The sequence below is a fragment of the Rhipicephalus microplus genome, unplaced genomic scaffold, assembly GCF_043290135.1.
Source record: "Rhipicephalus microplus isolate Deutch F79 unplaced genomic scaffold, USDA_Rmic scaffold_13, whole genome shotgun sequence".
Classification (NCBI taxonomy): Eukaryota; Metazoa; Arthropoda; class Arachnida; order Ixodida; family Ixodidae; genus Rhipicephalus; species Rhipicephalus microplus.
In genome coordinates this window covers 11,854,405-11,869,252 of record NW_027464586.1, presented here as the reverse complement: position 1 = coordinate 11,869,252, position 14,848 = coordinate 11,854,405, and the positions used below count along the sequence as shown (strand labels likewise).

The following is a 14,848-nucleotide window of genomic DNA, read 5'->3' as shown; positions in this document are numbered from 1 at the left end:
TTCCCGTGAGCTCCTAAAGCAAGCCTACATATTTCACGTTGCCTAATTTCTAATCTTGCTTGAACTTCTGACCTCATGCACAAGACCGCGTTGCCGAACGTCAGCCCAGGAACCATGACCCCTTTCCATATTCCTCTCACAACATTATACCTATTGTAATTCCACAGTGCCCTGTTTTTCATCACTGCTGCATTCCTGTTATCTTTAGTCGTCACGCATATTTCGTGTTCCCTCAGGTACTCGGTCCCATTGCTTATTCATACGCCCAGTTATTTGTATTTATCTGTTATCACTAGCGTGACTTCCTGTATTCTAAGCTCACTACCTTTGTTATCATTAAAAATCATGACTACTGATTTTTCCTAACTGAATCTAAAATCTAACCTATCTCCCTCATTATCGCAGATGTCCATCAACCTCTGCAAATCTTCCTTGTTGTCGGCCATTAGCACTATATTATCTGCGTAGATTAATGCTGGTAGTGCCTGATCAATGAGTTTTCCTTGTTTGACTAAAGAGAGGTTGAAGCCCAGTCCACTTCCCTCTAATTTTGCCTCTAATCCTTGTAGGTACATCATGAATAATAAGGGTGACAGGGGGCACCCCTGCCTAAGCCCCCGTTTTACCTCTGCAGGCTTGGATACCTGTTTTTCCCACTTTATAACTACCTTGTTAGTTTTATAGATTTCCTTTAAACGATTAGTGACTCCATCTTTTACACCCAGTGTGTCTAGTATTCCCCACAAGTCCTCTTGAACCACGCTATTGTACGCTCCCTTAAATTTCTGCAGGCCGCTAGGAAGCTTCACAGCGCAGCGCCTGATCTTGTGAAACGGCGCAGCCATGCAGGCAGGGCATTCAATTCCCTCCCTATTTTTGTATACTACTGTCCTTGTGTACATCGTAGAACACATAACAGTAATGATAGCAAACAAATCATTGATTCGGGTAGGCTTGGTGTTTTTATTTAAAATGGAACAACGAGGAAGCTGCTGAAGCTCGTGCCTGTATACAGCTGCTTTATATGGAGATGAAACCTTAACGAAAAAAAATGTAATGATAAACAGTAGGCTCATAACAAACAACATTTCTCTGAGGGTGCATGGAATATATGTCCCATGCAAGGCTATGCATTGCAGTCCTTACTGCATTAATTATGTACACGTACTGCAGGGCATGCAAGTGTATGCTGACACACGCTGACGAAATGACATTTTTTGCTACATACAAACGTGCACCGCACCAAATAAGACGCACGTGTTTGTACAGTCAGGGAACAATCGTGAATATTGATGAAATCACACAGCTCACTTACAGTATAAAACAAACACGATTGCGAACAATAAAATGCGACGCTGTTTAAAGAGGCGGACCCAGGTTACGAGGAGAATTATCAGTATGGCATACACACCACGTGTCAAGCTTTTGCAACATCTAAAGAGACTAAATATGGAGAGTTGCCTTTGTAAGTTAACATGACAGTACCAAATGGAGAAGCCACACGAGAGAACAATTCATCGTGGGCTAAAGAATGTGTTTTAAATATTATACACAGCTTTGCAAGATAATATCGACGAGCTTTACTCGTCTAGGTGTGGGAGGTGTAGGCCTGATAAAATGCGATGTTGCTTCAGAGCCTTTCTTTCGTAATATTGCAATTTTATTCAACTCTTTCAAACGCGGCACCGTAAATTTCTACTGGGTGCTCGAACACGGCAAGCAGGTCGCGGGGCAAAATCTTTGTAACATTTTATTACCGAAACAGCGATACTAGCAATGCTTGAGCTGCACTTGCTGTTTTCTAAATTGTAACCTCCTCAATCTCATCACTGTGATCAGGAAACAGAGAGGAAAAGTACAGCAGTAGTACGTAGAGAAATATTCAATTTCAAGCCCTTTAGCAATATCATCTAAACAAATTGCCAGTTCACTGTTGAATTCTCGATGGAAACAAACAGCTGATCAGGGACGCAAGCTTGGCTTGGCACTGGCTTGGCCGTTCATACAGAGCCAAAAGCCGCTGCAGGAAACTGGATTGCGGATCGTATTGAGACAAAATATTTTATACATTTTTGTTTTCTTTGTTTCATTTTTCTAATTGCTCTTGTGATGGCGTGGACCGCGCTTCGTGATCTCATGTACCGGCGCACTGTTTTTAAGTTTAGTGTGGCGCACGATAATACATGATTGCGTGCTTTAATTTAAAAAGGTTCGCGAGTATGGCAGCAACACTGCAATGTCGGGAAGAGGCACGGGGAAGAGGATAGTAGTAGAACCAGTAGCAGCTGCATGCCCGGGTGGAGCGACTGATGCCCAGATGGAGGAATGTCAACCCGATGCCTTTTGTGTTGGCCGTTCTGGCAGTTCCGCCGACTTTATAGAAAGAGACGACCCCGTCGCTTGTCCTCTTTTTCTTTTCCTTCGGGCATCAGCGACCACATTGACGGACGACGTGTTCGACTTCACCGTGCACGTGAGTATAGGTTGGTTTTTCATTCGAGTGAATTCTTGTTCAGATTTGCAACTTGTCGACTTCATCCTGCTCACCTGTCACCGGCAATAAGTCACATACGTGTGATATTTAGGTGAAATAAATGATAATGCACATTTTCTGCTCCATTTGCGTGACTTAGCTACACGAGGACATGAGGTAAAGCCTTTGTCGCCTAGCCACTAGCAGGCACGATCGATCACTCGCATCCTTCAGTTCACGAATCAACGCGCCTGCCTTAAAATTAGTAAGCTGCTCGCAAAGAAATCTTACCGAGGCAATTTTGTTTTCTGTGAACAATGCACCATGGATTTGTCTTGAATAACAAAAAAAACTTGAAAAATAAATGTCGCGACCTTTTAGAAAACGCCGTGTGTAAGAGCTAGACGCGGCATTTTGTAAAAGGCTCATTAAATTCAGTATGTTTTCGTAGTTTCTGCTTGAAATTATTATTGTCTATGAATTTCATGGCCCAATGTTTTGCTTTGGCTGAAAATCTCGGCGGCAAAAACTTTGTTCAGTGTCCCTTTAAGGGCAGGTGTAGATGCCATCATTTCAGTCGCAAATCTTTTTGCTAGTCGGTCGGCTGGTTAACAATAAGGGTACTAACTAGAGTTCCAGATTTCATCAGCAACACATCGTCATGGCTTCATCAGATGCTGCATTATATACATTCTATCCTCGTTTTTAAATAGGTGTACCGTATGGTCCACTGTTACAGGAAACAAGCGAGCTCATGGACAGTGAGCCATGTGGTGCTAACTGGCAGCGAGGCTTGTGAATGGGACGCATGCGCGTAGAATCGGGGTGCGCCCAGTTTTGTCTGCCATTTCTCCGCCTGTACGCATGACAGCATTGGAAAGCGCATTCGTATTTTAGCTGCGCAGTTTATCTAGCCCAGTGCCTCCTACTTCAGGAATTTCCTGTGAGCACAAAAAATGCATGATTTTAATCGTTGCTGCAGTGTTTTGCAAGTTGTCACCGTAAAGCACATCATATTTTTCGCATAATGCTCGCTGCAACTAGCAAGTTTCGATGACTCAAAATGCTGTTCAGGTCTGATGTAGCAAACATTTCAAGCTCGTCCTCGTGACCATGAAATATTGGTTTATTAAATAATGGAAGGCAGAGTTGGTATCAGTTGATTTACAGTGTGAAAATGAAAAGTGCGAAGGACCGTGCCTCGCAAGTAAGCCCCGAGAGCATGAGCAGAGAAGTAGCAGATGAGGATGCTCATGCGCTGCATTTCCAAATCTCACCAGCACTAATGCTTGACGGACTGCTGGCCACGCACTAGCGTGTTCTTTCTGAAACAGGACTTTGGCCCTGTAAACAAGTTCTTGAAGGGCATAAGTAAAACATTGAATGGGCCCCCTAAATGCACCCATCCTTGAACCATTGGGCTTATGAATTAGTGCCCTTTTCAAAATACAACTATTCTGAGCTATAAATTGTGACAGAACAGTGCACGAAGTTTATAAATGGGAAAAAAGTCTTTAAATGTTCCCTTTATACATAGTGTTCTTGTGATGTCACTTCTGCCGTTGTCGCCCTCTCCCGCCATGCCCGGGTAACTCCCTGGGTACCTACGGCAGTTAACGTGCTGCAGTGCGGTTTGTTGGGGGCTCGTCATCTGTTGCTGTGAACGATGTGGAAGCATTGTGGTTTTTTGTTGTCTTACTCTAACGAGCTCATTGGATTAGGAAGGCCTCGCTCGTTCACTCGATACAAGACCAGATAATCAAGATGTGCGACACATATACCAGCCACGGCGTACACCGACTGCCCGCCACAACCTATGAGGGCCTATTATCTTGCTTTCACTACAAATTGCCTGGCCCAAAAACAAGTGAAAGCTCAAAATTTCTCGAGCCGCAATTTTAAGAGTGGATGTGTGAAGCGCAGCTGCTCCCATCGAAAACTAGTCGTGCAGAGCTAGGCAAGTTTACAAGAGATATAATATTATGAATATATTGTCACGGCCTACGCCACCAAAGTAGCAATGCCCCCACCCCCAAGTGTTTTAAACAGTGCTGATGTTGAGCTTGAGCCTCTTTGATTGCAATTTGTGGAAATAGTCGAGGAAAATATTATACAAGGCAGATAGCGACTTTGCGTGGTGTGTGTCGCGGTAATGCCAGTCATCACTTCATTTTTCGCGTATGCTTTAACACACTTTTCACTTTGTATTTTGCTTTTGTTGTACGCTAATGTACAGTGGAGTAACTGAACATGATAGAGACTGTGTATAGAATTAATTGACTAATTAAAAAATCCTGACGCCCAACTTGAACCGATCGGCTATACTTCAAAGTGAACTAATATTGTTTCCCATTCTTTATAGTTTGTTTCAATGCAATACCAAATCTCCGCGATCGCCATCACGATTTTAACCGCCTTCCTCGCCATCATGATTTTAACTGCGGACAAGTTTGTATGTACAGTATCTTGGTAAGCTATATCTTATTGCAGGTAAATACTTGGCTATGGCACTTACCCGTAATGAAGTTGCACCTGAAGATGCAAATATTGCAAAGTTTCTTCAAGTAGCTTTTGTTAATCTGCACCAGCCAAATACGCTGGTACTTTTAGGAAAATCGGCATGTGCGTTCTCAATTTCAGGTTATAACTTTCAGTGAAGAAACACCCTAAGCTCTGCTCCCTCTGCGTGGACTACTAAATCAACTTGCCTCACTAGCAGCTCATAATTTCTCAAACTTGCATCGTGAGGCAAAACTAAACGGGTGCAAGCACGAGGAGACAACATGGCAGTTGTAGGCGATAGATTCGGTTGGTGCCCGGGCATGTTGGTGGCGCATTTCGGAAGTGACGAAAAGGCGCTGCGAGATGCACGTGCACACTTTGTATAGTTGCTGTATTGGACAGCAAACTTTTTTTCTTATCTGAGCAGTTTTACCAAAGGAAGCTTCATCATATGGCGTGATAAATGAAGCGAATCCACAGGTTGAACCACATCATAGCCTCGCTGTGCTTTTGTACTTTTTTAGCTCGCAAAATTTATTTGTACATATAAGTGACAACTTGCCAGTAATAAGGAAGCACTTGTTTCTTTGCCATATGATCATCTCCGGTGTGCTGCTGCCTCAATATTTCAAATTCTAAGCATTTACACCATTGTATGCTAACTTTTTCTTCAAAGTGAGACAAGCCACATGTGTATCGTAGATCAAGAAGCATGCCAGTTTAACGTACTTGCAAGGTAAACATCAGAAATGCACAGTTGATCAAAAATACTAGTTTAATGGTGCATCTACATAGCAAAGCACCTGTGGCACCTCGGGAACAAGATAATGCCACATATGTTACAAGAGATAATTAAAAAAGACAGGGGACGTTCCGTGAACAAATATAAACAAAAATAAAATGGCACGTGGCAGCGAGCGAAGGCGGCAAGGGGGGGGGGAGCCCGTGGGACTTCAGCGGATGAACGTAAGGTGTGTGTTTAATATGTGGAAGAAAAAAAATTCAAAATTTTGGCGACTGAAATGAGGGTGACTTAGTGAGGGCGCTCATGACGAGAGTAAACACGGTTATTATTTTTTTTTCAAATCTCTTTTGAAAGCCACAAAAAATCTGTATGTGGTGCAGCCTAACAGAAGGTCCGTGAAGGCAAATAATGAATTCGTCGTTGTACAAAGGCCTTTTTTTTTCATGCGCACCATCCTCGCCGCGGTGGTCTAGTGGCTAAGGTACTCGGCTGCTGACCCGCAGGGCGCGAGTTCGAATCCCGGCTGCGGCGGCTGCATTTCCGATGGAGGCGGGAATGTTGTAGGCCCGTGTGCTCAGATTTAGGTGCACGTTAAAGAACCCCAGGGGGTCTAAATTTCCGGAGCCCTCCACTACGGCGTCTATCATAATCATATAGTGGTTTTGGGACGTTAAACCCCACATATCAATCAATCAATCATGCGCGCCATAAATAGTGCTCAAAATTTAATTGCATATGTTGTTTTCATCCTCGCTGAATTCCGTAATGTTTATGATGTAAAAAAAAAGTAGCACGCTGAAGTGGTGCTGCTTTTGGGCAACACTTGAAAATGGCGGGGTGCATGAATGCGGAATACTGCCGCTTACACTCAAATCACTCTTGTGGTCACCTCCCACTGTTTGCAGCATGTGTTGTGTATACACAGCTGCATATTTCCTAGCTAGAAAACGTTGATTTTAGGTGTTTCACGCCATTTTCCATGTAACAATTCCACAATTGCACACACTGATCAGCAGGCTTTCAATTGCGCTGAAGGACACAGGTGCCATAAAATTCATAGTCGATTCTTTCAAGAAACCGTATGTAAAGGCTGAAGCTTCATGCGTACATACACACACACATACCATATCGTTTTTTGTACTTTATGAAAGCTGCGAAGGTCTCATGTCCCTCCAAGCGTAACCTGTCTTATTTATTCTCCATCACCGCAAAAGTTTCGTGAGTTTCAAATAAAAGTACTTTGCGCATGGCCACTTTTGGGTAATTTTTTTGTGTAGGTGTTATTTGAGCAGCCTACAGTGTTTACATTATAAGCCTGTATGTATATGTTGCATTATAAGGATGCAGAATGTGTGTAGCTGTACAATATAGATGAAGTGTAAAAATTAAGTGTGTCTATTGTAGTGTTCTTGCAACCAATCTTACCCCCGTATTCTAGACATCCCTCCACTCAACGCTTCACCTTCACTTGAGATGGCTGATGGGAGCGCCGTCTCTAAGCAGAGAAAATTGCTGCATGTCAGCAATAATCTCCTGTGATTCTCGAGTAGCGCAGCGTCGCTGTCAAACGAGCAGCGGCACAGTGCTCAACTCTGTCAAGTGAAGGGTGAAAGTCGAGTTGGGGAGCGTTTATGAATATGGGGGTTAGTTTTGTTGTCTTGTTAACCTGCCATTAACACTGGATTGATGCTACTTTGCTCTAGCTGTACAGTGCTCTCCAAGGCTCAAGGAGGCACCGCACGGGGAAGGCTCGGAGCAAACCATGCGTGAGTTTCCTTTCATTGTTACACTATGCACGTATTAAGTGATAGACTTTAATGTATGCTATTTGTATTGTGCAAGTTTTTGGGGACATACAACTTCCAACACTTATATGTTCTGACGAAAATCACGCAAGAATGAGAGAAGCTTTTGCAGAAGTCTGTGAAATGAAGTTTTGAAATTTTGTGGCAATGTGTCATTGTACAGTGGTCAACAGTCTTGCTCAGCATGCTTGAATGCAGGGCTCCCGGCTGCACAGGCGCATCTACGGAGTGCCTGATGCATGATGGGCCAAATGTCAGCCTGCACACTGGTGCTTCTTATCCCCATTTGTCTATAACTTTCAGTGAAGAAACACCCTAAGCTCTGCTCCCTCTGCGTGGACTACTAAATCAACTTGCCTCACTAGCAGCTCATAATTTCTCAAACTTGCATCGTGAGGCAAAACTAAACGGGTGCAAGCACGAGGAGACAACATGGCAGTTGTAAAGTGACATCAGTGTCACTTGTAAAGGGGATCAACTGTGCTACCTTTTTTTTTCGAATTTATTGAGTTCTTTTTCCAGATTATTGTTGTTTTAAGGTAGAGCCTCACATTTCTATCAAATACTGAAGATTCTATTTTTCCTTCTAGATGCTATGAAGTCACTCCTTGTGTTACAATAGAGTGAACACTGTTATGAGAAAAGCTACTTTATGGAGTTAACTCTTTCCATATTGACTTAACACACAGAATTGGTGAAAACTACACTCCATTCCAGCTGCATTAGGAATAATATTCATTTGCATACTTCTGTTTCTTTTGTTTGTTTGTTGGCTGGAGGTTTGGAGTATAGGGTGGCCAGAGGGCACTGTGTAGTCTTTCTTCATCTTCCCAATTTTGTGAACATCAATTGATAGCCGTATGGGAAGCAGCCAGCATGCTGAAACAGCGGTGCAAGCATTCAAGATGTTCACCATTGCATGCAGTCAGTTGCTGTGAGCAACCTACTGCATACAATTAACTGCGAGTGGTGAACTAACGCTGCACTATGTGTGCCTCCTGGAAAGCTGCAATGGTAAAGTGCCACAACCGTATAGTAACATGGATAACATCGCAATTTGTTTGTTGAATAATTTTGCAACAGAATCAATGGAATTTTGGATAAATTTGTGTATCTGCCTGGTTCATCAAAGCTACAGAGTTAAATGCGGTATATACTCGCGTATTATGTGTACTTTTTTTGTCAATCCGGTCATGTGCGAAGCTAGTAGGAATCGCTGGCCTAAAAGCTCAACTGGGAATATATGTTGCAGGCGCTGTCACAGCTGTCTCAAAGCGGATTGTCATTTGTTTGCTAAGCCTGTTCAAATGCCCCCATTTTCTTGAAGTTCTTCCGAACAGTGCTCACAAAAACCAGTTCCCACGACAGGGTTATACCAGAGAACATAAGTACTCTCCAATAATTGTCGGGAACCCAACGTAAAGTAAGATGCAGACAAGGAAGCGCGATGCCAACACAGTGCTGTGTGTGTCGCCCTTCATGTGTGTGTGTGCCCATTCCTTGTCCCAGACTTCTATTGCGTTGTGTTCCCTCCGATATCTAACCAACACACCCAAGCTTCTATGCTAAGTCTTATTCAACGCACTCTTCTGCTGGCTCCCATACTGAATATTGCATGTCCAAGAACTCCACGCTGATGTGCTGAGCGGTAGCACGGTTTCAGTTTTCTTCGGTAAGCTTTATAACAGCAATCTGCCTCGTATATAATTATTGTAGCCTATCACAAGGAACGGTAAAAACGCAATGGCCAGATGGCGAAACCGAAAAAAGAAGAGTGCGAAAACCTGTCTCATCTAGTTGATGTGACAGGTCCTTGCACGCGTTCAACTTCTGTGCTGTGTCTCGGGAATACGTTCTTGCCGTGGAAGAGGTGGGAAGATAGGGGGCAAACCTTTAGGCATTTCGGACTACACATAAACAGGTTTCAGTTTTCAAGTTCGATATTCTAGGGAAAGCATAAAAGTTCATGGAAGAAGGGACCTTGCACTCAGTCGATTTTGTGTAAGACTGCACTCGCCTGCTCGACAAGAGATGTGCCTGACCAGAGCATCATGAAGTCAAATGTGTCTGTGTGTGTGCTGGCAAGGTGGCTCGGGCTGGTTGGGGAGGGCAAAGTATGCGAGCAAAAAGTTTCTTGTAGTAAAGCAGGCTGGCTAATTATACTGGTGAGCAAATTATGTGAGGATGCAAATTGTGCGAGTAAATGTGGTATGTACTCTTGTATGTTTCATCTCTATTGCTACGGATCCTGCGGATCCAACTTGGCATCCGGCAGCAACAAAGACAGGTTCTGCAGGAGGTGCGACAGCTGAAGCACAAGGTACGGCTCTTGTGCGTGTCTCAGCACGCCCAGCCAGCACAGCGCCCCTCTGACCTTCCCCGGCTGCCTGCTGGTACAATTGGAGAAGTGGAGGCAGCAGAGGCAGCTGTGCAGAGTAAAGCTGTGGCTGCGGCTTTGGTGTATATTTCTGGATTTTTAATATGCCTATGTAACATGCAGAAATTTAGTACTGCTTTAAGATACTGTGTTTCGGGAAACAAACTAGTCAGGTTATCTCATGAGCCACTGTACTACAGTCGAATATGAATAATTCGTACTCAAAGAGGCCAGAAAATTTGTTCAAATTAAAAGAAGTTCAAAATAATGAAAGTTACCGTAACTACTTGAATCTAACACGCACCTTTTTTCCGGTTAAGAGAGTTCATAAATCGCATGTGCGTTAGAATCGAGTACGAAAAAAAATGATTATGGTCATTCTATTGCCATCGCCACTTACAAAATGGCCGCCCCCTACGTGCGTCGGCATGACGCGTCGGTCATTTCTGCCTATGTGTTTCCCATGCGCGGCACTTCATACGTGTGCTGAGGAGTTCGTCATCTTGTAGTACATTAGCATCGACGGCATGGTAGGGCCGACTCCAAAAACTCGACGAGTGCACCACAATGCTGCTTCTAAAAGAAAAGTCGTCGCGTGTGCCGGAACGGACAGAAATCGGGCCGCATCGTGGTCATTCGGAGTTCCCGAAACGTGCGTGCGGGACTGGCGGAAACAAAGGCAGAATATTGTCGACAGCAAAGATTCACGCAAAGGCTTCAGTGGACCACAGCAGGGTCGGTTTCCACAAATTGGAGAGCTGCTTGGCGAGTATGTGATTAAGCAGTGAGCGGCACAGCGGCCCGTGACGACAGAACTCCTCCAAGTGCAGGCTATGCAGTTAGCCTTGGAAAAAGGGCTAATGCAGAGCCATTTTAAAGCGAGCAGGTGCTGGCTAACGAACTTTATGAAGAGAAAAGGCTTTTCCCTCCGAAGGCGAACGGGCATATGACAGAAGTTGCCGGAGGAGTACGAAGAAAAGCTTCATTCAGAGTCTTCAGAGGTTCCTCCTAAACTTGCGGCACAACAACGGCTACCTGCTTGGGCAAATCGGGAATGCCGATCACACGCCTCTTTACTTCGACTTGCCTGGCACCACAACCATCTAGGAGAAGGGGGCGAAGCAAGTTTGTGTACTGACATCGGGCCACGGTAAAACTAGAGTGACAGCAATGCTCTGTTGCACGTCAGATAGGCATAAGCTTCCCCCGTACTTCATATTTAAACGAAAGACGCTCTCAAAAAGAGTCGTTTTCGCGAGTGGTGTGATCAAGCGGGCCAACGGGAAAAAATGGTGCGCGTTGCAACCGATGTCTTAGTTTTTTTTTTTTTTTTTGTCGTGGAAATTGGGCGCGCGTTACAATCGAGGGCGCGGTAGAATAGAGTAAATACGGTAAACGAGCGGAGGGCTCACCATGCAGTGATGCATGTGCATGGAGAAGTTTATTCACAAATTACAGGACATCCGTCATTAATTAAAGTAGTCAATACATGTCTGCACACGTTGGCCTTGCAACGAGTCAACAAGTTTTGCGTGCAGTTTGCAAAGCATTTGTACTTCGGCTTCAGTACTCTCCTGGCAAAAGAAGATGCGCGCCGCAATGTCCAGTGCTGACACTCTTCGAAGACAACTGTGTTTCCACTGTTACCATCTGCGCTGCAGCCGGAGCGTGGCCAGCACATGATGAGAATGGAAGAGAGTCTCCACCTGGAGAAAAGCAGATCGGCATTCGAGAGAGCCGCGGCAGCTTTTTTTTTTCTCTCTTCATGCGCGGTGTTGAAAGGAGAAGAGTCTCTACATAGCAGGAACGAAAAACAGGGAAGCGTGACACCGGCGCGTTGCAGATCGGCATGAGAGAGCCAACTCTCTGCGACAGCTTTTTTTCCCCTCTTTCTCTTCATGCGCAGTGTTAAGAGGAGAAGGGTCTCTACGTGGCAGGGACGGAAAAAGCCGAAGCGGGGCACAGGAATGTCGCAGATTGGCATATGGCAAACATTCCACCGCAGTCTTTTCTTTCCTTTTCTTCATTTTCTTCTTCAAGCACAGCGATGAGGTGTCTGAAGTGCCACCGCAGGATTGAGCGGGGTGCTGAGAGCATTTTCGGAGCACGGTATAGCTTTGATAGGACCACAGCGTCAGTTCGAATTAAGTGTGTAGGAATTAATGAGATTCGACTGTATTTACTATAGTCTGTGAAGTCCGAGTGAACTGTCCTAAGCTAGCAGACGATGTAGGCGGCATCGTGTGTTTGATGGGCAGTGACTAGCAATATCCTGCTTAAAACAGACATTCAGTAATTTTGTTCATTTATCACCCTATTTCGTGTCCGCTGCGGCTCTCTCTACCTTGAGCTACAGTTCACCCTGCCTTGTGTTAGCCGATTTCTTACTTTTTAAAAATCTAACTTGCACCCAATTTCGCAGTGTGAAGAAAAATGCACCTTTGTTTATTGTGATGAGATTTCTATAGCGACATGCCTCTTTGTTGGCTATCACAAAAAAATATAAACAGCAAATGGTGCGACCATCTAGTGCGACCTTTATTTTTCTATCAGTTTCATCTATGACCAAGATTTGGTCGCTCTAAGGTTGCCTCTTAGTATGCCTTGATCATGTTCATTTATCTTGTTGTGCTCTGCTTACAATGCATTGATTAATAACATGTCCAAGCTTCTTTTTGAATTCCACATATTTTATCGTTTTTCACCTGTAGAAGCTACTCCTGGTCAACATTCAGGCAAAGACAATGTAACCTCGAAAAACGTGTATTGGAATTTGAGCACTGTACAAAGTAATTATACTATTTTATAGCTAGAATCAATATTTATTAAGGGTTATAACAGTGTTGTATTTGATTTCATAACAGCGAAACTGCATTCAGAGAAGGACTCTGAAAGGTTCTCACACTGAGTGTGAGAGGGCTTATGTGGAAACCATTTTAGGTCAAGTGAGTTGAAGTTAGCGTAAAAAAACAATGAAATGTTGTGATGCCCAAAAATTCAAGTTGTTGTTTTCAGTGTCCTCTTATTGCAGATTTTTATCATGAAAACATTTCGATGTGCTGTTGCGTTCACCCCATCTATGCTTCTTGCATTTTTTACAGTGCAAGCACCTCCTGCAGATTGGGGGACGTGGCCTCCGAGATATTGGTGTGAATGCCATGAAGGCTGTATTGGCAGATGACGTGCAAGTGCTGTACAGCCTTCATGGCAGAAAAGGGAAAAGGGCCTTTGTGAACCTGAGGCTCTGCAGATTAGTGACAGGTTAGATTGTTCATTGTTTTATGTGTGTGTACCCTTGTGTATTCTCTGTACTGCAGTGCTTCATGTGTACTATGGTATTTCTGTTCTTGTATGCAGATGTCATCTGCCAAAAAGCACGGTGCGACCAGGCGGAGGCCCTCAACTTTATTAAGAGGTGGCTGCCAGGGTCTGGTGATCGCTGTGGGGGCAGGAAGCGGCGCTTCAGAGAAGCATTTGTTGTGGAGCAGCCCGATGATCCCCACTCTCAGAGTGCAGATTATCGGCTGCTCGCGGCAGCTGGCTTCCTGCCCAGCCACAGCAGCCAGGGCCTTGACAGCACCACTGTCACTGTGCCCCCAACGCAACCTGACCTGCAGTAGAGCGGGCCTTTTTTAGTTGTGTATATATATTTTTCAATGTATACATTTTTTGTTGTACCAAATAAATAAAAAAACAAAGAATAAATAGTCTGCAGACTGTCGGTGGTGCACTGTCCGGCTAGCTTATGCTGATTCGGAAGCACCATCACCATGTTTTAGTTACAAAAAAATGCTCTAAACTTTTTCACGTTTCATGCGCTTTCAAATTAGATATCGCAGTTCCCGTATGGTAATGGTGAAAAACACTGCATCTCGATAGCTGGCATTGTTTAATGCGGTTTTATGACGCTTCATAACTTAACCTAACCTAACCTTCGCACTTGTATATAAAAACGCTCTGTTACACTGTTTCGTTCAGAATAACGATATTTGCAAGATCTCACAGTTTTTCACCAACTTTGTACAGTACAGAGCGCTGTATCTCACTAAATGACATCGTTCTTTAAGGTTTCACGATGCTTGCATGCGCCTTCACGAGAATATCACAATATAGCAGTTTCGCACTTGTAACGGTACAAGACGCAGTATCTGGCTAGTTCACGCCGTTTTGTGTGCTTTCACGATATTTCACATATCGCAGTTTTGTACTCGCCACAAAACAACACTATCTCGTTGGATGACGTAATTTTTGCTGGTTTATGACGCTATCTAGCTTAAACCTCGACCTAACTTAACCTTCGCACTTCTATTGTTAGAGAACGTATTACTCGCTACTTTACAATGCATTTTGCAACATTACGATGGTTTCATGCGCTTTCACATGAGATATCGCAGTTTCCGACTTGTATAAAACACTGCATCTCAATAGCTGACATTGTTAAATGCGGTTTCATGACGCTTTATAACTTAACCTAACCTAACATTCGCACTTTTTCTAAAAACGCTCTGTCACACTGTTTCGTTCACAATTACGATATTTGCATGACCTCACAGTTTATCATCACCAACTTAGTACAGTACAGAACGCTGTATCTCGCTGAATGACATCGTTCTTTAGGGTTTCACGATGCTTGCATGCGCTTTCACAGATTTGGGTGCACGTTAAAGAACCCCAGGTGGTCTAAATTTCCGGAGCCCTCCACTACGGCGTCTCTCATAATCATATAGTGGTTTTGGGACGTTAAACCCCACATATCAATCAATCAATGCGCTTTCACGAGACTACCACAATAGAAAAGTTTCGCACTTGTAACAATACAAGACGCAATATCTGGATAGTTCACGCCGTTCTGTGTGCTTTCACAATGTTTCACATAGCGCCGTTTCGTACTCGCAACAAAACACTATCTTGTTATATGACGTCGTTTTTGGTTGTTTCACGATGCT

General features: G+C 44.0%; 1 protein-coding gene across 1 annotated transcript; it reads left to right on the top strand.

Annotated features, from left to right (window-relative positions):
- The first annotated feature begins 9,434 nt into the window (after positions 1 to 9,434).
- Positions 9,435 to 13,607, top strand: LOC142784012 (uncharacterized). The gene is made up of 3 exons (XM_075882626.1): positions 9,435 to 9,845; positions 13,004 to 13,163; positions 13,260 to 13,607. The coding sequence occupies exons 1-3, from the start codon at positions 9,729 to 9,731 to the stop codon at positions 13,520 to 13,522; spliced, it is 540 nt and encodes a 179-aa protein (XP_075738741.1). The 5' UTR covers positions 9,435 to 9,728; the 3' UTR covers positions 13,523 to 13,607.
- The last annotated feature ends 1,241 nt before the right edge of the window (positions 13,608 to 14,848 follow it).